We start from the raw sequence: 25,559 nt of genomic DNA, 5'->3' as shown, positions 1-25,559 counted from the left end.
CAGGAGGAGCCTTCTCGCCTTCAACATCCATAGCCGCCATCGCGTCTCTTATCAATTTGTGCTTTCCATCTTTTGATCTAGTTGACTTGCTTTTATGTTCTCAATTTATAAAAACAAGAGGTAAATTCACATAACAAAAGGCTCAATTAGGATGAATTTAAAAATGAATACATGGATTTTGTCAGTCTCCATGACCCTGAATATCTACGCATAAAAGTTATGGGTTTTATTTTACCTGGGCATGTCCGATTTGTTCCTAGGATCAATTTCTGAATCATTTTATTTTTGCATCTTTAAAATGTGAATTTTACATCAAAATTTCCAAAATATGTTTAATGTGTAGGAGAATATTTTATTTGCCCATCTTGGTATGAGGATTCTTTAAAGATTTCAAGATCCAGCCTCATCCAACATGTTTAATATGGGTTATTAGTACTTTTGGTCCTAGATTTCTCAATTATGCAAAAAAGATCCTTAACTTTGAAAAAAACATTTCACTATCCTAATATTAGGCTCTGTCAATACAACAACACTTCATCTCTCGTTAATTTTCCATCCAAAAACTAACAATTTTAACTGACTTGAAATTCTTTTAATTGAGGTGACATCATATACATAATTAAACTACTGATCTCGATGTTCATAATTTTCAAATACTGTTCCTGTTATTACTTATTACTTATTACACAACTTCATGATAATAATAAAAAAGTTACGTTATGATTTTTTTTCTTACAAGAGGAAGATAGTTACTTTATAATTTGGATTGCAATAAGTAAACTATTTGTTGACACGGCAAATCAGGTTTGGAAAATTTTCATTCACACTTTATTTTAAGTGGAAATAGAGTGGAGAAAAAATATATAATAAAAGGAAAATAAATAAAAGATGTGATGTGTGTTGTAATTAAAAAAATAGAAATCAATGAAGTATCTCAATCAGAAATATGGTATCTCTCTTCTTGTGGATATATTATTCATCGCCCAATTTCTTAAAATAATTCCAAATTCCACCAACTAATCCTTATGACAATGTTAAGCTGTAGTATGCAAACATAGAAAGATAATCTCTTAAGAATTGGGACAAAGTCTAAAATAATTTTTTTATTTACGCCTTGGTGGGTTTCACCTTATTACAAGAACATGTACCATTGCCCAGTCAGACAACGCAATCCAGAAACAATTGCTTAACCTACTTAGTCCACTCTTTTGATCAAGCTCTCATGTAGTTGTTAAAGAATGGTTCATTGTTAATTAGAAAATTAATTGCGGTAAATATAAACAGCAAACCACTTCAATGTTTTATCCTTATAAATAGCAAGCTTCACATGCATCAAATATCAATTCACACACAAGTAATTACATACGTACACAAAATCATTGAAGAGTAATAGTACTGAGAGCCAAAATGGAAGTTGTCTACTTCCTTGTTACCATCTTGGCTTTGGCATCCTCTTTTGCCTCTGCCTATGACCCGAGCCCTCTACAAGATTTCTGTGTGGGAATCAATGACCCAAAATATGGTGGTATGTTTCCTAAATTCTCATAATTCCTTCAACCCAAATGTTAAGTTTTTTTATTTGTGACATGACTTATTAGATAATTAAATGACGTAGTGATTAATTGGCTAATGAAAGTGGGGTTACACAACTACTTAATTTGAGGGTTACTTGTGCCTTTGGTTAGATAGGGCTTCACCTTTATTGGAGTCGTCCACTTGTTAGCTAGCTCTTGATGTCGGACCACCATGAGTGGTAGTTCGATAGACACACAACCCTCCAAGCTCTTAATTGCCTCGTGCTTATAATAGGCTTGAAATGTGAGACTACTATGAGTGATAGCTCGACAAACACACAATACTCCAAGCCGTTAAGCCTTGTGCGCATATCAGAGTTGAAGTGTGACTCACTCCTTAGACCAAGCTACACTAACTACCTTAGTGGTAGCTCGAATAATAGTATTCAAATTTGTATTTGTCATTTTAAACAAATTTCCACACCGTCTCCTCCAATTAGTAATTATTAATTTAATAAAAACGTGATTAATATGTTAATTTTTCGTCCTTTTACCAATTTTTTCTTGTTCTTTCCCTAATTATAATATTAAATTAAAAATTGTTTATGCATAATTTACAGTATTTGTGAACGGAAAATTCTGCAAAGACCCTGCACTTGTGAAAGCTGAAGATTTCTTCAAACATGTTGAACCTGGGAACACCTCTAATCCACTTGGCTCTAAAGTGACCCCTGTCACAGTTGAGCAACTATTTGGACTAAACACACTTGGCATATCTTTGGCTCGCATAGATTTTGCACCTAAAGGTTTAAACCCTCCACACACTCACCCTCGAGCCACAGAGATCCTTATAGTCCTTGAAGGAACTCTCTACGTTGGATTTGTCACATCCAATAACGCAAATGGTGGTAATCGTCTCTTCACCAAAGTGCTCAACAAAGGTGATGTGTTTGTGTTCCCAATTGGTCTCATTCATTTCCAATTGGACGTGGGAAATGGAAATGCAGTTGCTATTGCTGGATTGAGTAGTCAAAATCCTGGAGTTATCACCATTGCAAATGCTTTGTTTAAAGCTGATCCCCCTATATCTAAAGAGGTTCTTACCAAAGCTTTCCAAGTGGATAAGAGCATAATTGATTATCTTCAAAAGCAGTCTTGGTATGATAACAACTAGTTTCGTTTCATTCAGATTGTATCAACCTTGTATTGATTACCTCATGCAATAGCCTTCTATATACAATTGCTATTGTAATAAATAAAATGGATGTTATTTTAAATATTGTAGCTTTTATGTTTGGAGTTTAATTTATTTGGTGGAATGGATGAAAGTTTGGAGTTTTATTTGGTTTAATACATTATTATTATTAAGTGTTTATCCTTAAGAAACTAACTTATCATCGAAATTAGCATTTATCTAATTCCTTTTATTTTGACAATCCAAAGTATTATACTGAGTATGGAACAAGCAATTAAAGAAGCTAATTGAACTGCATATCAATCACATCAATTACAATAGTTTCTGACCAGCTTAATCCAGCATGCTGCACTTCTGAAAGTTGCTGGTGATGCTTTTCTCTCTTTGGCCTATATAATATATATATATAATCCCTGTCTTTCCCGTGTCACGTATCCAAAAAGTCAGAAAAAAAATCTAGGCCAAAAATCTACCATAGTTTTACAACCTAACAAAATCAGTCATCCAAAACAAATGCAGGAAATATGAAATATTAGGTATTAGCAGTTAACACATTCCATCAAGAAATTCTAGCTATGTTCTCTGTGAGTTAATCTGTATGACCCTATTCAAATTTCAGAGTATTGGCAGCAGTTAAAAGCATGTCCATTCCTCCAACTTTATCCAATTCTTTTCCTCGTTTATTGTTCAATTTCTTATCATCATTTAGCTTTGAAACATTTCCATCAGATCTCAAATTGTTAGTCTCATATGCCTTTCTTGCCTGACGAATAGCTTGGATCCCTGCATCACAGCTTCTGCAGAACCATTTCCCTCTTAGAATAGAATTTTGTGGAGGTTCCATGCAATAGATATGGTATGCATGATCACAGCCATCACATAGAACAATTTTATCATCATCTCAATCTGCGAAGCAAACTTGGCATAAACAAGAAGGGCAGTACCAACAGCGACCATATGACTTAATCTGCTTGCATGACAAACACCTTACATGGTAGTATTTACTAGAGCAAAAAGAGTGACCACATATTTTTATTTGGCTTAAATAAGTTTTTGGTCCCTAACCTTTACTAAATGCTTGATTTTCATCCCTCGCCGGAGTAAAGGTGGGTTTTAGTCCCCAACCTTTGCCAAAAGGTTTGGTTTTGGTCCCTCCGGAGCTCTGAGTCAACGCCGGAGCTCCGGTGGCCCATGTGGCATGGTCATGTAGGATTAATAAGCTGACGTGGAATTTGTTTTTCTTTTAAATTAAAAAAACCTTATTAATTTAAAAAAAGAAATTAATTAAAATTCTAAAATATAAAAAAATGTTAATTTATTTAAATTTAATCCCTAATCAATAAAAATCAATAATACCCATTTTTAGAAGAAAAATTGAATCCATTGCAGCTTGTGAAGTTGCTCCACAATTTGATTGTTCTAATCACATTTTCCCCAACTTTTCAAAAGTTAATTTCCCTTCTCTCTGCAACAAACTTCCTTATAATTTCTTGGTTCGGAAGAAGGGAAAACCACACTCTAGTATCAGCACAATCCTCAATTGAAACATTTCGTGCATAGCTTGAGGGTTGTTTTCACACAACCTGTAATGTAATCTGCATTGCTTAATCAAAAATGAAAATCAGCTATCAGAATTTACTTTGCACATATATACTAAAAAAGACTTTGAAATCATGGGAATTAATTCAAGAATATTTCTTAAGAAAATTTATCAAGGTAGCTCGCCTTCTAGGATAAGCCTTAACTGGCAAGAGTTTTTTATGCTCAATACAAACAAAGGATATCAAACATTTTTTTAGAAAAGATAATGACATTAGATATAATAAGAGTCTTGGGAACATAGCTCTCCCAAGTAAGCTTTAACTGTTTAACACAAAAATTCAAAATAGAGAATTAAAGAAGAGTCATAATAGACAACATAGATAACTCACAGCAAGTAACAAACACAAAAGATGACAGTATAAAAAAAGCTAAAAGCAAAACTAATATAATAGAATAGCAAAACAGAAAAACAGCACCCAGCAAACAACCTTTAATTGATCCAAGACAATGCAATCTTCTTCAATTGATGGACCACGCCTCAGCACCTCAAAACCAGTAGCATTTTACCACTTCCACAGACTTCAAAGCGAGAAAAAACACTGCATAATCAGACCTGAAACAGCACAGCTATTCTTCTGCCAAAGCATATCAAACATGAACAGGTAAAGACCTAGATTATAAATATGATACTACTTTAAAATAAAAAATTATTTCTTCAGTTGACCATGGGATACTCTCCCTTCATATAGTCTATAATAAACTTAACTGCAATATCATACAGAATGTACTGCAAAACAAAAGATGAAACTTGCATTCCATTACATATGTACTTGATAATCAGGAGAAAAGGCACGTGATAGACAGGGAATTAGAGACAATGAGTTGTTAAAAAAAGCAAGATGTGGCTATGTGTGAGACTGTGTGAGAGTGTATAATTTGAGTGTCTAGTCCTCCAAAGTGAGGATTCAAATTTATAGTATACATGGTAGATTTTAAAAGTGACTCATGTGATTGCAAGTACCAACATAGGAAAAATGATTGATAGATCATTTAATCATGATTTTCAAACTGCTTCTCATCAAGTTCCCAACCTCTGCATAATTCTTAGACAGTTGATATGAAGCTCTTTAACATATTTTTCTTTTCCACACACCAAATGACATTTCAGTTAATTTCCAATATAAAGATAAGAAAGGTGAACTCAGATTAAGAAGATGATCACTAAGGAGAGCATAATCAAATCAGATTTCATACAATTTCCAGAATAAAGAAAAAGAATTGAATTGAGCAGCGGAAAAGAAAAATGAGAAACAAAATTGAATGTAACTAATCCAGAAAGAAGCTTTCTTGCTAGTTCCAGGAGACTCCAAGAATACCTGCGGTGGAGACATGGTAGAGAGAAACTCTACCAAGTAAAATCAAATGAAGAAAACCAAAAGAAAATTAAGAAAAGAAGATAAAATAAAAGTTTGTCAATTTTCTTGTTAACATTTCACCATGGAAGCAATACAACTTATACTATCTATCATCTTAAGGAATGAAAGGTGACCTTACATGTGGCACCATCCTAGGAAATAGAATATTCTAGATCATAAGGTATAATAAAATACTAGAACTATTAAACTAATATTCATAAAAGAGCAATATAATGAAACTAGCTATTTTTGGCCCAACTAATAGAAGTCCATTGAGGATGCAACCCTCTACCATTACCATCCCCTTGAAAACATCCTTGTCCTCAAGGATGAGTTGGAAGGATGAATCCAAATGAGGAGAACACAGGAGTAGCCATGCAATGATGAGAATCCAAGTAAGAAGAGAACAATATATGTCATTATGAAGCACTGAAGCAAGCGGTGACGGTAAGAATTTAATTCCCTGGTGCCCAAGCCACATGGTTTGTGCTGCAAAGCTAGACCAATCGAATAGCTTAGGTGCTGCCACATTTAATGACAAAGAGTAAGCAGACACTATTTGTGGTTGCAAGTCTTCAAAGAAGATAAAATGAGACATGAGAAAAACAATGAGGCATAAATGTTCAAAGTTAATGATGCCAGGGTCAAATATCACAGGGAGTGAATCATGCAACTCAAGTCCGCTAGGTATATTTGCATAAGAACTATATAATGAATTGTCATAGTTAGTAACACAAATGAGCTCATGCATTTCCTCAAACATATGGTGTGAGATACAAGAGACAAGGTTGGTGGAGTAAAAATCTGTCTCAAAGTTCACTTTAGGGATACTACCATCAGAAACCTCTTGAGTAGGATTCTGAGAAGTTAAGTCTTCAGATAATGGGGTTTGAGGCTCAACCTCTGCTGTTGCCTGGAATCCCATATTAACTGCATAAATTACCTCAGCTGTGAATTGATGTGATGCTTCTAATGAAACCTCAGTGTTGGAATGAGGTCCAATGACCAGTGTAGTAGCATATGACCAATCAACAGTGTCACTCACAGTGTGTTCAGATCTGATTCTGGTATGATTCTCAACCATGGATGTCTCAATTAGATTTACCCCTGACTCTATAAAAACAAACTCAGATTTGGTAGCACAACAATGAGATTTGAATTCTGTCTTGAATTCCTCACAAGTATGAAACTGTGGTAGCAAGTTGCTGAACCAGGATAGAGCATTTGTGGCATCACATTTCAGTTCTTTATTTGTAGAATACTTGGCAACAGTTGGCAACAAAGTAGGACCTAGGTAACTCAACCTTGAATCTCCAAAAATACATTTAGAGAAGTCACCATGGGATAGAGAAAAAACAGCATTGTAAATACCAGGATCAAAGGAAGTAATAATGAAGCCAAGTAAAGCCGGTAGAGAAGTTTCAACAATTATAGATGCCAGGACCAATGAATCAAGTTGAGGAGTCCCAGGCATGATGAAATGCATTAGAAATTTTTCAATGTTAACTTGCTGCTCTTCATAATTCCTCTCAGAGCTGTTGTCAAACACATGGTGGAAAATACCAGGATCAAATAGCTTATGAGCAATATCTAGTAGATCAGGTTTAGCAAGTACGAATGTAGGAAGGGATTTAAGCATTTTCCAAGCAACAAGGCTAGAATTCAAAAATTGGATTGGCAACTTTTCAATATGACCAGTAACATGCTTTTCAATAGAATCCCCAACAGTTTCCTGCATAAGCTCTTTCTCAAGCAATGCCTCAAACACTTGGTGGCTTAATATGAAATCTTCATCCACACATTTAGTCAAGCCCCCATATGCTAGCTTAGGAGTGTGAGTACAAATTCCAGGAGCAAAAGAGATTATGAACAAGCCTGATTTAGTCAAGGACTTAAATAACAGAGAGTTAAGAACATAAGTAGAGCCAACTTGTTTCTCATGATCTTCCAACTCATGCAATTTGTCAAATAGGTTTCTCTCATGCATTTTAGCAAACAGTTGGGGTACGGTTGTTGCCACTGCTGTCAGTGTGGGTAAAGGGATAATAGCATTTGGGCATGGAATAGATGCTAAGTGAGATCGTACCTCTAGTGAAATTTCTTCAGATATAACCTTAGGTACTACAGTAGAAGTAGCATCAGATTCCAATGTGAAAGCCTGGTTATATTCATCTTGAGACATGGCTTTTGCAGTAGCTTGTTCCTCTTCGACAATAACCTCTTGTACAACCACCATCGGCTCAATGATTCTCTCAGAGGAGCTTGTAGTTGGAACCACGTTTGCAGATTGGAACAGGTCGGTAAATGACTGTGCGGCAGAGGTCTTTGATCGGTTGCTTCCAGTTTTGTAGACAACACTATTTGTTATAAATTGCCACTTGAAGTCATCCCGGAATTTCTCCCATGAATCAATCTGATCTTGCATTACCTGAAACCATGTTAAAGCTTGTCCTTGCATGCACTGAGCAAGCAGTTGGAAACGGGTTTCCCATGGGTAGGGATTCTGAAGAAAGTATAATCCAACCTCCAATAGCCAAGAACTTGGGTTTGCTCCATCGAATGAGGGAAGTTTTGAGCTATCCTTGGTCTTGTGCGTCTGAACTCGTGAAATATGTGGGTTATGGTGTGGGTAATAATATGGAGTAGGTTGTGGGTTGTACTGGTTAATCTGGGGGTAAGGGTCTGTAACCGGTTGGGGGTAGTGTGAGTAATAGGGTGGGAAAGGTGAAGCATATTCAGAGTTTGGGTTTGGATGGGTGTAGTGGTATGGTTGGTAGTGGGTACTGTTTTGTGATACGTGGGAGAGGGAAAATGGATTGGGGTTGTAGGAATAGTGTGTGGCAGATTGGGTGTAGGAAGAGGTTTGGTAATGAGGATATGGTGGGGGTTGTGGTGGAATTGAAGGTTGCTTGTTGTGCTGGTAGGCAACTGGATATGTGAACCCAGAATCAGCAGAATGTTGCTCAGAAAATCCACCATTATGAAGCACCTCCGAGTGAAACGGTGCAAGATGAAAATCTGGAGAAAACATCACTGGATGTAACCGTGTGGGAAGCAAGAGATCAACCATGAAAGCACCAAATTGGTAGAGAGAAACTCTACCAAGTAAAATCAAATGAAGAAAACCAAAAGAAAATTAAGAAAAGAAGATAAAAAAAAAGTTTGTCAATTTTCTTGTTAACATTTCACCATGGAAGCAATACAACTTATACTATCTATCCTCTTAAGGAATGAAAGGTGACCTTACATGTGGCACCATCCTAGGAAATAGAATATTCTAGATCATAATGTATAATAAAATACTAGAACTATTAAACTAATATTCATAAAAGAGCAATATAATGAAACTAGCTATTTTTGACCCAACTAATAGAAGTCCATTGAAGATGCAACCCTCTACCAAGACACTACCTTGGGTCTCCACACTGCATCGACGAAGTCACTGTGCCTTACTTCTCCCACTTGAAGACATGGTTAGACCCGGAGAGTTTGGCTTTTCTACGAAGGAATCAAAGGAAATTTTGAGTCAACAAAATTAAAAAAAGGAGGACGAAATCAAGATAGGGGGAGAGAAAAGGTGAATGCGAGAAGAATCAGCCACTAACCTCGTAAATGCAATATAGCTCATCTGATATTCATCTTATGACATAAGCAGAACTACAAGTCCATGCACAATCGTCTCCAATTTGAGGGAGAGACACAATTCTAGTGAGATTGGACTACATGAGTGAATAATGAAGACTGTGAAAAAATCTAGACCTCCATACTCCCTTCCAGCTCTTTCGCAGAACCTTAGACCCCAGATGAATGTCCTGCACCCATTTTCTAATTAGATTCGCCACTATAATTTTCTGATTGAGGAAAGCTGTTTAAAAATTCTGCAATGCTTCTGAATACAAGATAAGGGATAACAATAAATAATATAAGAAACTTCCTATTAACAAAAGACAGCCAAGAAAAATAAGGTTTTCTTCTTAATTTTTAAATTCCCTCCAATCGAGAAATGAGAATCAGCAGGAAAAAATCCTGCAATGGACATTGGGAGGGAACCAACTAGTGTCTGTCTATACATGTTGAAATATAAAATAAGCATCAACTCTGCATTATGTCAGTACCTATTGTTACTATGAAACGAGCATCAACAGTCACTTCTACCCTTATCAACAAAATCCTGAAAGTAGATAATTGATTTATGAGAAGAAGATAATTATAACAACTAGGAAACAGAATTTATGGCACTAGTTACCACATGAGAAGTAGTTAAATGAATTTCTTCTTTGACTTCGCTGCAAGGAGCATCATCTTCTTTTCTTTGTAAGCAGAAACCTTGAAAGATAAATAAAGGACTTATGAGACGAAAGTAATACCAGCCAGGAAACAATGTGTTATGTCCAATGTCCATACAAAAACTACACCACTAATTATCATTTTTAGAAGTAGTTGTATTATTTTCTTCCTTGGCTCCAGTGCAAGGTTCATCATTTGAAGTTTATTTAATTGAATTTCCTTTATCCATAACTGCAAGGAGGTTGTGTTTTGGTGCTGAAAGTGTCGGTGTTGCTTCAAGGAAGTGGTGAAAGTCCAAGTTGAAGTAAGTGCTCTGTGCCATAGTAGTGAAATCAAAACCTGCTGCAATATGAAAAAGAAGTTATATTTGTGTATAAAGAAATATTTGACGCACGAGAGATAAGACACAATGACATTTAATTTTGTACAAACTACAAAGACATTGCTAGAGAATCTTAGAAACAGAGATAGTGTGTGAAATAAGTAAATTGATTTCTTATACATTCAGAAATCACGTGATAAAAAATGGTATTATCAACTGGGGGGTTAAGATAAAAACAGTTGAACTTGAAACCAAATGTAAACTCACACACTGACTCCAGTAGCAAATCTAACTTTATCTCCACTGTATGGAAGGTAATAGTAAAAGTTTACAACTTCCCCATCCCATTCTATTCCCTTTTAACCCTTTCATTCTATATCAAGCCTCATGATATCTCAACTTAATCTAATATTTCTTACAACTAGCGATATCAACACGAATCAAACAGCACAGAATTGCACAACCAATGTCAATATTGATAGTAGAAAATGCCAGTTGATGTAAAAGGAGGGGGATTACAAATTAATATTATAATGGGATGACCAAATGAATGCGGGACGGTGGAGGCCAATACTCTGTCAATTGGAACTCGAGCAAGCAGAGGCAGCAACATCGTACTTCCTTCGACCCTGCAACCCACAAAGATGATATCAGAGTCAGATCGCGTGATGGATCGGTCAAGCTTAGATCAATCATACATATTATAATATGACTCTATGAACACCACTAGAAAACAAGCAAGTGGATGATTCCATTTTTATGCAAGTACTCAAGTCTAATCAGTAACTGCTTTGTGTAATAGCTGTGGGGGGTCGACTTTTATTTGTTTTGGTGGGTCCATAGCGTTGCCATTTTGTTACTTTCTCCTATCTTAGTTTCTCACTTTCTCCTATAACTTTGTCTTGTAAAGGAAAAGAAAATTCCAATATAGATGAATATATTTTATCATATGCACCCAAATTTTGATGATGCTTTGTGTTCCAATATGGAAAAAGTACTGTATATGTAGATTAGACATAGTCACACAGAGTCAATTGACTTTGTTCCATATGCAGTTGATTTTACCTTTACATTATTAATTCGTCCCATTAAATTCCAACATGGTGAAGAAGAAAAAAAAACATCAAATTACACATTTACACTGGTATGATGGTGCCAAAGATTGAAACCATATATCAAATTCTAGATTGTATCCCAGCAAGTATATAATCATTTCGTATTGCTTAATTTATTTTAATAACTTTGGTGTTGGACTCTACTATAATTTATTATTATTAGGCTTAAATATTTTTTTTTGATAAGCAAGTGAAATATATTGAAGAGAAGTACAAGGGGTACTTCAACCCAATACAAGAAGAAAGAAGGGAAAGAATAGTACAATGTAGCAAATTACATCAACAAAGTAAAGTAATGATCCCCACTGAGAGATGAACCAACCACCCACCCCCTCCTAGAAGAAAGGTTATAGAGATCAGGCCTCATTAAAACCTTACCAGGAAAAACCTCCTTGGAAAAACCTAGTGAAGGAAAAAGAGTACTAGAAATCTATAACCAAGAGGTAATCTCCAAGGAGTATAATACACAAGAAGCACAAAATCTAAACTTAGTGCAATTCAACTGCACGCACCAATCCCATCAGAATTGCAATAGTCAAGGCCCAGCAACATGCCATGATCCCTTTTAAGTATGCACAGCACAGCCAACATCCCATGAAATGCCTTCACAAATAAATGAGAAGCAATCCAACATCCTTCCTCGTAGCAACAATGAGAATTATGCAGGTCCCACCAACATGGAATAATCAAAAACAATAAGACCAGCAATGCTTTTCACACAAATTGCACATGACCCAACCGTAAGCAACTCACAGCAACATTCCAATGATAGTAAAAAATCATGAAATTATAGGACTGCACAACATGCAATTGGCTCACCCAACCAATCATAAATTGTATGATGGAACCTTCTATGCTTAGCTTTTAACCAAAGCCAAGCTTTGTTTCTAGCTTGATCAAAAACCTGTTCTGGCGTCGAATGCTCCTGACGAAAAATCAACCCATTCCTAGAAATCCAGATCTGCCAAATAACTACCACCCAAATTACTGCGAGGCCTTTCTTCATTGAGCCTGAACCAACACCAATAAACTGCTGGAATTCTAGTCATCTAAAATAGAGGTCTTTTAGTTTTGGTCCTTAAGATATGTTACAAAAATAATGAGTCACTTACCAGAAGCTTATGTGACATTTAAATATATTTTTTATTAAAATTTAATATCCACATGTGTAGTACAAAATAACAAAAAAAAAACTCTTAATATGTCAACCAAATTTCATGTGTGATACAATGGATGAGGTGGACCATGTCGACATTGGTTATTGTCTATTCATTTTTCCATTTTCTAATTTAAAAATAAAAAAATAATTAATATTTTTACTAACTTAACCTCCAAGGATTTTTTTTTTTTGGCATTTATAAAAGTTAAAACACACGAGGGTGATTTCATTCTGATTGTGTGTTCGAGCATTTACAAAATCAAAATTGAAAAACCTTCTCCCAAACTACTCTTTCACATTTCCCCTTCCAAACGGTTGAAATCGAAGTGAAGCTAAAGACTGAGATGGATTTCATCCGTGCTCTGCCCAACGACATGTTGGCGCACATCCTTTCCTTTCTTCCTACAGAAGAAGCGATTACCACCCGCGTCCTCTCGAAGAATTGGAGGTCCGTTCTAGATCTTCTCACTGACTATTGACGAGCACAGCTTTATTAAGCGTTACGGTGAAAAAAAAGGTCCGATGTTCCGCGAATTCGTACATGATACCTTTAAAATGACGAATGCAAATGTTATCCACAGATTCAGGCTTTTAAGCTGGTATGCCTCTGTGGAAGACGTGACGCAATGGGTTGGCACAGCAATCGCGCATGGTGTTCAATTGCTAGAAGTAACGGTTGAGTTTGATCACCCATGGCCCAGCCATGTTTTGCGGTCTAACAAGGTTTTGGAACTTAATTTGGATTTTGGCAAGTTTAAAGATTCATTAGGGTTCATCCTCCATCATTGAAGACTCTGATACTTGGCCAGGTTAGCTTTCTCAATACAAAGCAATAAAATTTCCATTGTAAATAAAATTAAAAAATGAAATATATAGGTAATTAGAAAAAAATTCCATCTTCTTATATTTTTATATTTATAACTATTTGTATAAATTTTCATATTCATATATATTAAAAATAAGAGTTGAGATTTGCATTATCAAAATATTAGTTACTTATTTATTGTCAGGTTCATTATTATTTATATACTAATATAAGACTTATTATACATATATCTAAAAAAACGAATATAACAAAGGGGGTTCTATTTGCTTTTATAAAAAAAATTAAGACTTATTCTACACCTTCACCAACCTCCAGTACCTAAGAAATAATTCAATAAATATTAACTAAAAATAGTTAGAATATTACTATGAATCATAATTTAAGGAAAATTTTAGAAAATAAAAATAAATCTAAATTAGTATAATATGAAGAATTTAAATTAATTAATAATAAAATATTATATATTAAAATTTTAATATCGCAAAATTTTATTTGTAAATTTAAACTAAGATAGAATTGATTTTTATTTAACAAAATTAATTTTTATTTTATTATAATATATGATTAAAAATTATTTTCATATTTATTTATTTAAAATATAATAACCCGTGCAACCCACCACAGGTTTTAAATCTTTTATTTATATATATATATATATATATATATATATATATATTTATTTATTTATTTATTTATTTATTTATTGGAGGCGGCTGGTGTGAGTGTCTTAGGTGACGTTGTACCCGTTGTTGTTTTCTTCAAGGCTAACATTCTTATGATACAACAAGTTTGTACAATCTTATTACCCAGTTTGTGAATTTCTTTCAGAACCAGTGTTATTTGTTTTGTCCTGTTGAAATATCAGTGTGTTTGTACCATCGGCTTTGATACCACTTGTTGGGGAGAGTCACGGCGAGGACCCATGTGGTAAGGTCTAGGGGAAACATAAGGAGATCTTGGACACCACATCTTAACCCAAAATCTTAAAGCATTAGGTTTATGGGTTCATCTCCTTATAAAGTCTCCCTCCCACCTTGACTTCTCCGATGTGAGACTTGACTCTAACACTTGATTCCCACATAAACCCAAAACCTTAAGGCATTAGGCATTAGGTTTATTGTTGGAATCAAGTGTTTGAGTCAAGTCCCACATCGGAGAAGTCAAGGTAAGAGGGAGAGTTTATAAGGAGATGGACTCATAAATCTAATGCCTTAAGGTTTTGAGTTAAGATGTGGTGTCCAAGATCTTCTTGGTGTTTTTCCTCAATCTTGCCCCATGGATCCTCGTCGTGACTTTCCCCAACAGGAATTGATATGAGTTTCCATTCGAACCAAGAGATAGCTGGGCCCTCATGTCTGGATGGCAGTGGTGTACATAGAAAGGAGTTGGACAAGTGTTATTAGCTCTCTTGAAAGTATTTGCTTTGTTTCATTTTAATTTTATTTTTGCATGTTTGGATGGTACTGGTGTATTGAGAATTTTGAAAGGATTTACAATTGCATCCTATCCTGCTGTGACGGAATTTGGAGAATAAATATGAGGGCCCGAAAATTTTCAATACATAAATTAAATTTTTTTATTAGTAATACACATATATTCATATAGAAAAAGTAAAGATTAAATTAATTTTAAAATCTTACAAATTTATAATAATTTATGTCAATAATTTTGAAAATTTACTTCTCATTTTTCAATTTTTAGATTCATGATATATTTTTTCCTTTAAATAATAATTTTCATTATTCGTATGAATCTTTCTCTTGGAAAAAATAATTTATTCTTTTACTTTTAATGACTAGTTTTCTGAATTTTTTTGCATCTCAAATGTATATTGTTGTCTTTTTTTTAATGGTATATATATATATATATATATATTTTATATGTTTTAAATTTTTTATTTTAAACTCTCACTTTTCTATGAAAAGAAAAAAAAATGGCATTGTAACCTGGTGTGATAGAAAGAAAAAAAAATACCTGAAAGCTAGTTGTTTGGTTTTTTTGATAAGCACCTGAAAGCTAGTTAAATAAAAGGGAGCATTTCAAAAAAAAAATTGAAAGAGAGTGAAAAGGAATAATATTAATAGAGTAATGCTATATGGCATGAGATATGCACGACCATGACCATAAATCATTTTAAAAATAAAATTAGATGAAAAATAAGGGAGAGCCACACGGTGTTTTTCAAAGTCATCACTATCAGCTAAAAAGATATGGATCCTTCTTCCTCTAGCAGAGGCACCCACAAAACCCAAGCTTTCTCTCCTCCTCTTCTTCACTTGGCCTTTCTTCTACCTTCATTAGTCGCAGCCTCCACCGCTCCACCCTAATATCTTTGTATTATGCTTGGCGGAACTTGATCGGGACATTTGAGGGAGCTAAAATATTATGTTAATACATGAACTAATTTTTTTAATAGCAACATTGTTGATTTTTTTTAGCTTGTATAATTAATAGTATAAAAGTTATTATCAAGATTAATGATAAGTTAAAAGATACAAATGAAGTCTCAAATAAATACTTAAAGACTTTTAAAAAATTACTTAAAGAGTACTAGAGACAAAAAAAAAATTCTAAGACTTTAAATTTAAAATCTGGTCAAAAGTGGAGCCAATTGGATAGTTGGTAAAAAATAGGCTTAATTGCAGTTTTCATCCCTGATGTATAACGCTTGTGCAATTTTGGTCCTCTTTGTTTAAAACGTGCAATTTTGATCCACCTAAGTTCTGGACGTGACAATCAAGTCCATCTGTTAGTTCTCCGTCTAATCATTAACGCCGTTAGCTTACGTGGACAATTAAAATGACATGGAATTGCTACCCGCACCACCCGTAAATTAAATTAGGAAAATAAAATAAAAGAATTAAAATTAAAACAAATTAAAAAATCTTTAACCCTAGTTCCCAATGTATGGATCCGAATATAACCCATCCAATCTTAGAAACCTATCATTTTCCCTATCTTCTTCGTGCGATTCAAGCCCCTGATAATCCTTCACCTTCAATCTCCTTCAACTGATTGTGAGAAGCTGTTCGATTGAACGGCTAGAGCTGAAGATTCTTCAATGGCTGATGGACCCGCGCGTGGGAACAAAACACGAACACGAGGAGCACAGGGACAACGACCTGGAAAGGAGCATGTGGTCCCTGAACCTGAACCAAGCACATGCGAGAAGGAACCTTTTGAAACGTATTGGTTACTGGGAGGGGAGAAATTGCCGGAAAATTACCGCTTTAGGTACGAATCTCTAAATTTGTCTTGTCTTTTCTCTCTTGAAGCTCGGTTACTGCTTAGGTTAGCTTGGGTATTGATTTCTTAGTTAATGGGGTTGCTGTAACACTTTTGTTGTTGGTTTGTAGGCCTACTGGTTCTAATATAATTACAATTCATTTATGGCACAAAGGGTATTTTGTGGATGAACCCAGATTTGATTATGCTCATGGTGTGTGTCAAAGTTTTGAGGGGTGGGATGTGGATGAGATAAATTCGATAGAAATTGGCAAATTGGTGAAGTCACTGGGTTATGCATCATTCAAATGCTTGTGGTATAGATACCCTGCACTTGGTTTGTTCAATGGCCGCAGACCATTTAATGAGGATGCTGATGTGATTGAATTTCTGAAAGATGTTAAAGGGCATGATGAAGTGGAGTTCTTTGTAGAGCATTGGGTAGATAATCAGATTCATGTGCAAGAAGGGATTGAAAAGGGGGGGGATTTCAGTTAAAGTTCTTAGTGATGGCTTCTTCAGTCAACCAGAGGTTCTAAGTGTGTTAAACCATTATGAGCAATCTGTTGAGCAACCTGTTGAGCAAACTGTTGAGCATCCTGTTGAACAATCTGTTGATCAATCTGGTCTTCATTCTGTAACTGTAGAGACTGTGGTTGTTGAGGAGTCTTTCCCACCAAAGAAGAGTGTGGGTGTTGAGAGTGTAGTCATCCAGCAGTCCGAGGTTGTTCAAGAGGCTATTGTTGAGGAAGAAGAACCATTTCCATATTCTGATGAAGAAGAAGATGATGAATATGAGCCTGCAACAGATGAAGACGTGGATTCTGATGATGTAAGTCTAGATGACCCTGACTATGATGAAAGATGGGACTGGGCTTCTGTTTTGCCACCTGTAACAACCAATAATCCTACATTGGATCTTGTACCTGCCTTTGCTGCATCAAACAATCCCAATACTAGTGGATTTGATGACTTTGAAGATGAAGATGGAGATTCTGAGGAGTTGGAGACACCACCAGGAAGTGATGATGAAGAGGATCAGAGGAAGTTTCCAAAGTTCAAGTTAGGAGAAGAAGAGATTGAGGTTAAATTTGAACTTGGGCTCATTTTCACATCAGCTGAGCTGTTTAGGATAGCCGTGAAGGAGTATTGATAGCGTTTCCGCAAGTGTACGGATTGATCGAAGTAATACAAAAGATTGTCGAACCACAGGGATAGTTGTTCATCAATTGCTTCTAAGAGTTTTGTGTTCAGAATGTGAAAAAGAAAGCAATATAAGTTTGAGGGTTTGTTGTGTTTAACACACTTGTGATGAAGAGCAAGAATTATAATTCAGATAAAGAAGTACCCTGGACAAAGCTCCACTTAGTCCAATTATGGTTCTCAAATCAAGTTCTTATATGAAGTTTAGAATCCTTATCCATGATGTTATAGCCTCTACCTCTACTTGTTAATTCCTTAATCAAGTAAAACATTCAATTTAATTTGCCAAACCTAATTCCTTAGTGCCTAGTCAATTCAATTGAAGAATGAAGTTTATAAGTTCAGGCCAACACAATAAGTTTCTACCCTTATTCCTAAGTGATAGCAAACAAATCAATCTAATCCCAAGTCCCTTAATCCTCACCAACTTCCGTTGTGCAAGAAGAAAGCAAAACACTTGTGTGCACTCAAGAGAATATTGATTCAGAGAAAAGATACATGGAAAAGAAACTTTATTCATATAAGAAAATAAGAAGTTTAAACCATAATCAGAGCTAAGGTTCACTTCACCCAAAGTACAAAGAGAAACTAGCCAAGCATGGCTAGGGAATTCATAATGCAAACTAAAGGAATAAAAACCTGAAAGAAGAGGGCCAAGAAGCCTCCCACAAGCTCCAAGAACCTAAACCTCTAAGTTTTGTTCAAAAAGTTACAAGATACCTAAAAGAAATAACAAAAGCCCTATTTATAGAGTTTCCAGCGGTCATCCACGCATGTGCGTGGCCTTCTCCACGCACATACGTGAGCAAAAACGCTCAAAACGCAAAAATCGCAGCATCAGATTTTGCCACCACGCATGTGCGTGGATCAGGCGGCGCACATGCGTGGGCATCAGGTTTCTTCAACAGTAGCTCCACGCATGTGCGTGGGATACATGGCGCACATGCGTGGCTCATCTGATTTTTCTTCAATTTTGTAACTCCCACTTCTCCTATCATCATGGCTCTTAACTTAGCTTTCAATCATCATCATTAGCCATCAAAAACCTATCAAACCTGAAAAGAATCTCAAGAAACCATCAAAACAACAATGTAACTCATTGGAACATGTCATTAATCATGATAATTCACCATCCTTTCATTCAATCCAGCAAATAAAACCCCCAATTTGCAATCAACACTCATGAATTCAAAGGACTTCAGCTCAAAACTGACCATAGGAATTACTCTCTAACTAAACTAATAAAAAGACTAAATAAATTGATTAAAAACACCTAAACTAATGCAGATGCAATTATGAAATAAAAAGGGACTCAACTTGACTTAAAACTCAATAAAGGACTCAAAAAGGAAAAGAAAGAAACAAAAAGGACTCGACAAACATAGAGTAAACCTTGGGTCATCAAGTATGCTCTACAAAGCAAGAAGAATGTGTATTTGTGGAAGAATGACAAGAAAAGGCTTGTAGTGAAGTGCATGCCGGGCTGTCCTTTTTACATAAGAGCCTCTAAGTATAAGCAGAACACTTTCTTCCAGATTGTTAGCTTCACTGATCAACATACATGCCACAGGACTTCAAAAAATAGACAAGCCAAGACAAAAATGCATTGCTCGAAAGTTTGTGCCTCTTTTGAGACATACACCTTCAATGAAGATCAGTGCACTTGTTGAAGAGGCCAGAAACCGTTGTGGGATTTTTATGAGCAGATTTCAGGTCTACAGAGCTAAGATTAAGGCACTTGAGATGATCCAAGGAGCTATTTATGAGCAGTACACTCATTTGAGGAGTTATGCTGAAGAACTCCTCAGAAGCAATCCTGGGAGTACTGTGATCATCAAAAGCTCTGTTGGAATTGATGGACCAGTCTTTGAAAGGATCTACGTGTGTTTTGCAGCATGTAAAAGTGCTTTTGCTACAACATGTAGGCCTTTAATAGGATTAGATGGTTGTTTTCTGAAGGGAGTCTATGGTGGGCAATTGTTGACAGCCGTGGGGAAAGATGGTAATAACCAGATGATGCCTATTGCATTTGCAGTTGTGGAAGCAGAAACAAAAGATTCATGGTCTTGGTTTGTGGATCTATTGATGGAGGATCTGAATGGGATTCAGAGGAAGCCATGGTGCTTTATTTCAGATAAACAAAAGGTACTAAATTAGCTTATTTTCACTTCTGAATTATTTTCACTTTAATTAGCTTATTTTCACTTTAATTAGTCAAGTATATAATCTCACAACTAATATCTTTTCCTCTTACATGTAGGGTTTGGTCCCTACTTTACATGAGCTGAATCCTAATGTTGACCACAGGCTGTGTGTCAAGCACTTGTATGGTAATTGGAGGAAGAAATTCCCAGGTGAGGAGATGAAAGGGGCATTATGGGCTGCAGCTAGAGCAAGTACAATGCCAGAATGGGAGAAAGCAATGGAGAACATGAAAAGGTTGAATGAGGAAGCATGGAGAGACATGTCTGAGATCCCTCCAAAGATGTGGACTATAGCTGCCTTTACAACATACCCGGTGTGTGATCTACAGGTCAATAACATGTGTGAGGCATTCAACAGGGCTATTTTGGAATGGCGAGACAAGCCTATTATCACTCTCATTGATGGTCTGAAATCTTACTTGACTAATAGGATTGTGAAGCAGAGAGACTTGATGTTGAGGTATAGAGGAGACATTTTCCCAATGATACAGCAGAAGCTAGAAGTAAACAAGAATTATGCTGATAGATGGAGTCCTCTATGGCATGGAGATGGGACCAGGTCTTACTTTGAGGTTTCAAATGGGTATAACAAGTATGTAGTTGACTTAACAATTAAGAGTTGTGCTTGCAGAAGGTGGAATTTGTCTGGTATTCCCTGCTGCCATGCAATTCCTTGTATTTATCACAACAATGAAATTCCTGAAGACTATGTTAATCCTTGGTACAGGTAAAATAACTTACTTGCCATGTATTTATTACAACAATGAAATGTCTTACTATTTGTGAATGACTATGTGAATGTTGACTGAGTTTTTTTTGTAGGAAATCAACATTCCTGAAAACTTATGAGTATATCATTATGCCCTCAAATGGTCCTAAGTTGTGGTCCACAAGTTCAGCTCCACCTCTGAAGCCACCCTACATGAGAAGGGCACCATGAAGGCCCAAGAAGCAGAGGAGAAAGGCCAATGATGAGCCTAGGAACCCTTACAAGCTGAAGAGACAACAAACCACAGTTAGGTGCGGCAGATGTGGGGAATGGGGCCATAATGTTAGGACATGCAAAGGTAAGACAGCTGCTGATAGGGAAATACCTGTTGGTGGAAATCAGGTAACATCACAAGCTTTTTTTAGCTTTGACAATAATTGAGAAGTGATTCAGTACTTTGACAATAATTGTTTTTTATTTTAGGATCATACACAGCTGGTTCACCCTGAACAAAGGGTTAGAGAAGGTGGATCAGGGCCAAGTAATGCACAAAGCACTGGAGTAGGGCCAAGTAATGCACAAGGCACTAGAGCAGGGCCAAGTAATGCACAAAGCACTAGAGATGGACCAAGCCATGCACATAGGACTGCAGCAGTGAACTCTGATATAGGAACAAATTTAGGAACAAGAAGGGGATCTGGGAGAGGAACAATTATAGCTACTGCTGCTTTGAACAATTCAGTTGCAGGAAAGGGATCTGGGAGAGGAACAACTGTAGTTGCTGCTACTGTCAACAATTCAGCAGCAGGAAGGGATCTAGGAGAGGAACAGCTGTAGCTACTGCTACTGTGAACAATTCAGCAACAGGAAGAGGATCTGGGAGAGGAAGAGCTGTAGCTACTGCTGCTGTGAACAATTCAGCAGCAGGAAGGGGTGCTGGAAGAGGAACTGGGAGAGGGAATGCAAAGCCTGCAACTGAAGCTGGAAGGGGATCTGTGAGGGGTACTGGGAGAGGGACTGCAAAGTCTGCAACTGGATCAGGAGCTGGAATGGGTGCTGGAAGAGGACAAGGAAGAAGAGTTGTTACAAATGCTTCTAAAGTGGATGAAAGGGCAAGAAAGAAGCAGAAAATGGTCCAGGGAACTCAAGAAAGCAATGCATAACTGAATATGCATTATTCTGTCATTTTGTGTAACATTTTCTAAGCTTATTTTATGACTTAGTGTCTTTTGGATCTTAGTTGTGATGTGTGTTTAATGTCATTTTGGACAAGATTCTGTTTAATGTTAGACCTTAATGTTATTTGGCTGACATGTCATTTTGGACAAGTTATGTAATTTGTTTAATGTCATTTTCGACAAGTTATGTGATGTGTTTAATTTTCATTTTGGACAAGATTGTGTTTAATGTCATTTTCTACAAGTTATGTGATGTGTTTAAGTGCAATAATGATTCAAGTGAAATTCTGGAATGTATCAAGTGCACCAATGAAAGTGCAATTCTGGACAAGTTTCAAGTGAAATCTCCCTTAAAACAGAGGAAATTTTGACAGAGAAAGTGCACCTGATTTATAGTCCTTCTTAGGATCAGTTCTTAAGGAAATCCACTTTTGGTTCTTACTTTTTTTGGTTTGTTTCATGTCTAACTTTACTTTTTAAATTAAAAAAGGTATAACTATACTTTTCTATTGATGTTGCTAGTATACTAATGATTTCAGAGCATAAAACAGAGCATTCTTTTTCATCTTTCAATTGCTTACATCCTCCAAAAAATTGTTGGACCCATTACAGTACAAATTCACAGGTTTACATTCCATTACAAATTCTGCATAAAACATAGCAAATTCTGCATAAAACAAAGCAAGAATGATTCAAGTGATTGTGTTTATTCTCATGATTTGAATTGCAATTTTGGAATTCAAGATTCAAGTGCAATTCTTGACAAGTTTGAAGTTAAATTCTGCATAAAACATAGCAAATTTGGCCACAAATTTCTGCATAAAACAAAACAAATTTCATTGATAGGTTCACATTCTCCAAATACATTGCATTTTTGGACCTCTAACCAAAACACCATGACTCTAAGCAGCATACACAACCATGCCTCTAAGCAGCATACAAATTCTCTAAACATCATGTATCCCAATACATGAACCCAATACACGAAGTAGATTAAACCCCTGAACCCGTAACCAAAACACCATGCCTTCAAATACATACACAACCATTAAACCCCTAACCAATGAACCATGCCTCTAAACACAAATCAAAGCTTCCTATACATAAGGCCAATCACCATAAGCAACACCACAATGACTACGCAACATATTCCAGTACACCCAAACCAAAATTTCTCCTTCTTCTTCAAGCCTTCAACCAAAGTAAGTAACCAAGCAATCACCTTCTTCTCGCGTTGATTGAACTCACGGTCATGCCACTGGAAAAACCCACATCTCTTATTCCTTCCCTGACATATTCCAGATGAAAATTGTTGTTGGGATGAGGTAAGAATCGAGAAAGCATTTCATTCAACCACCAAATTCAGTACCACATGCTTACCTGATACAAGCCACAACCATAGAACCTTCGCCCTGGGTTTTCATCTGTCCACGACGTCCTCAGAGGGGTAACAACCCCACAATCGCAAACGACGACTCTTCTCCTGCCATGACTGTCGCTCATGCTAGTCGCAGACGATGAAGCTTGGGGAACTCGTCGATGGTTGGTGTCCATTCTCCTCCGTCAATGGTTCTAGCTCTGAAGGAAGCTATGCTCACCTATCTCTGCTTCAATCGATCGATTGATTGTTAGGGTTTAGAATTGAGAAATTTGGAAGGACAAATATTTGGGTAATGTTTTTTTTTACCATTGAATTTTTTTTTAATTCACCTGTTTTATTTACGTGGAGTTCTATGTGGCAGTAGGGCCAAGGCCATGTCATTAATGAGAGCCACATGTGCTAATTTAGACGGAGAACTAACATATGGACTTGATTGTCACGTCCAGAACTTAGGTGGATCAAAATTGCACGTTTTAAACAAAGAGGACCAAAATTGCACAAGCGTTATACATCAGGGACGAAAACTGCAATTAAGCCTAAAAAATAAAACAATATGAAAATAACACCCTTAAAGGGTATGCAAAGAGGATTCGATCCCTAGACCTTGTAAAAATCTTGCAAGGCACTACCCACTGGGATACAAGACAGGTTGGAAATAAAGATGCACTACAAAATATTTATTATATGTTTCAAAGGCTGAGAGAGCCAGGGCTCCTCCCTCTCCTCTCCAAGGTCCGCCACTTCTGGATCATATTTTCTTACACCTTCTTTTCACCGGCTTGGGCTTAGATCTTTGTTTTGTCTGAGTAGTTTCCTTATGAACAAGACCATAGACATTCTGCTTTATGTGGATCGTTTGGATACCTAAAGAGTCATAGAGTGGATAACCTGGATAAGCTGGTTGTCAAAGTTATAACTAGTGTACGTCCTGATTTTCTGAGATATTATTTGAGTAGAATAACTAGGAATATATAGAAGAAAGCATGGCAACAGGTCTGCCACTAATTCCCCAAAATTACAGTAACATATATGCTAGTTAGGGAAATAAATCAAATTGAAGAGAGATATTAGGAACAGCTCCTTAATCAAATTGTTATTCATTGTTGATTACATTTGAAGTTATGAATCATGATTTCATTTTGAATTGAGTTATGATGCTGATCCTTTAATAGTTATTATGTTTTTGTTATGAATCATGAATTCATTTTGAATTGAGCTATGATGCTGATCTTGGTAAAACCTTTTGCTGTCTTCCTTCTCTACTGTTCCCCACCGGCCCAAGTTATGAGACATGTCTCATCACCTCGGTGCTTCTTTTCTTTGTACGTCCACTACTTTTTCTTCTATTTTTTTGTTTTTGTTAAAAGTAAACATAATATTGGACCAAAAAAAAAAAAGTAAACATAATATTTTAATAATAATAAAAAAACACACCCACCCAGCAGTTATGGAATAACACACCTACGAGTTAAATAACACATGAGTAATGATATATACACACCTCCTTATTTATACACTTCTTTTTCACCTATTTTTATTTCTATCTCTCTCATCTTATCATCTATCACATCTTATACTTTCTCTCTCTTACTTTTTCTTTTCTTCCTATCTCTCCTCCTCCACCTCTTTCCACCTCAATTTAAAGGTGTGGACAAATAATTATTGAATAACACACACCTACGAGTTATGGAATAACACACACCCACCAGTTATGGAATAACACACATACGAGTTAAATAACACCCACCCACCAGTTAAAACACACAGTATCTAGTATCTGCCAATACAAGGAAAGAAAAAATAACATGCATTTTGAAGTAGTGAGGCCGAGATCAGTGGAAGGGAGACGAAGATGAAGGAGGGGTTCGCCGACGGTGGCTTTTTGAAGTAGTGATTTTTGAAACTTCGACCCTAGCGAGTTTAAACCACTTTTGTCAAAAACACCTTGAGACGACCGAGGTTACGAGCATGGAGTTTGGGCCAACAAGACCTATTTCGTAACAAGCACAAAGTTTGGATCATTCATACCTATTTTTGTCAGTAAACCCTAGAATGTTTGAGAAGATTGACCATTTGACCTACATGGGGTAAGTGAATCATAAGCCCATACCCAGAGGCGGATTGAGCGTCTGAGCACCTAGGGCAAATGCCCAAGCTCTAGCCAAAAAACAAAATTTTTTTCTTTGAACCACATCATCTTTTGGGCCCCAAAAAAAAAATAATAAAAGGGCAAAATTTAAAGGTTGGGGTAAAATTGAGGGACTATTTTATAACAACAAATTTC

General features: G+C 36.2%; 1 protein-coding gene and 1 long non-coding RNA gene across 5 annotated transcripts; one reads left to right on the top strand and one right to left on the bottom strand.

Annotated features, from left to right (window-relative positions):
* Positions 1-1,373: 1,373 nt before the first annotated feature.
* Positions 1,374-2,791, top strand: LOC130732503 (germin-like protein subfamily 1 member 13). Its single transcript, XM_057584537.1, has 2 exons — positions 1,374-1,525; positions 2,135-2,791. The coding sequence occupies exons 1-2, from the start codon at positions 1,408-1,410 to the stop codon at positions 2,686-2,688; spliced, it is 672 nt and encodes a 223-aa protein (XP_057440520.1). The 5' UTR covers positions 1,374-1,407; the 3' UTR covers positions 2,689-2,791.
* A 6,045-nt stretch (positions 2,792-8,836) lies between these two features.
* LOC130732502 (uncharacterized) lies at positions 8,837-11,049 on the bottom strand. Of its 4 annotated transcripts, none has more exons than XR_009017050.1 (6): positions 10,795-11,049; positions 10,071-10,295; positions 9,913-9,992; positions 9,782-9,837; positions 9,272-9,478; positions 8,837-9,164 (listed from the first exon to the last, which is right to left on the bottom strand). It is a non-coding gene; the product is annotated as an uncharacterized LOC130732502 (long non-coding RNA). The 4 variants fall into 4 exon arrangements; XR_009017051.1 differs by having other exon boundaries at positions 10,186-10,295; XR_009017049.1 differs by having other exon boundaries at positions 9,913-10,295.
* Positions 11,050-25,559: the final 14,510 nt, after the last annotated feature.

This window comes from Lotus japonicus, chromosome 1 (genome assembly GCF_012489685.1).
Source record: "Lotus japonicus ecotype B-129 chromosome 1, LjGifu_v1.2".
Taxonomy (NCBI): Eukaryota; Viridiplantae; Streptophyta; class Magnoliopsida; order Fabales; family Fabaceae; genus Lotus; species Lotus japonicus.
The sequence above is the reverse complement of the archived record's forward strand: the minus strand, read 5'-3'. Positions and strand labels throughout refer to the sequence as shown.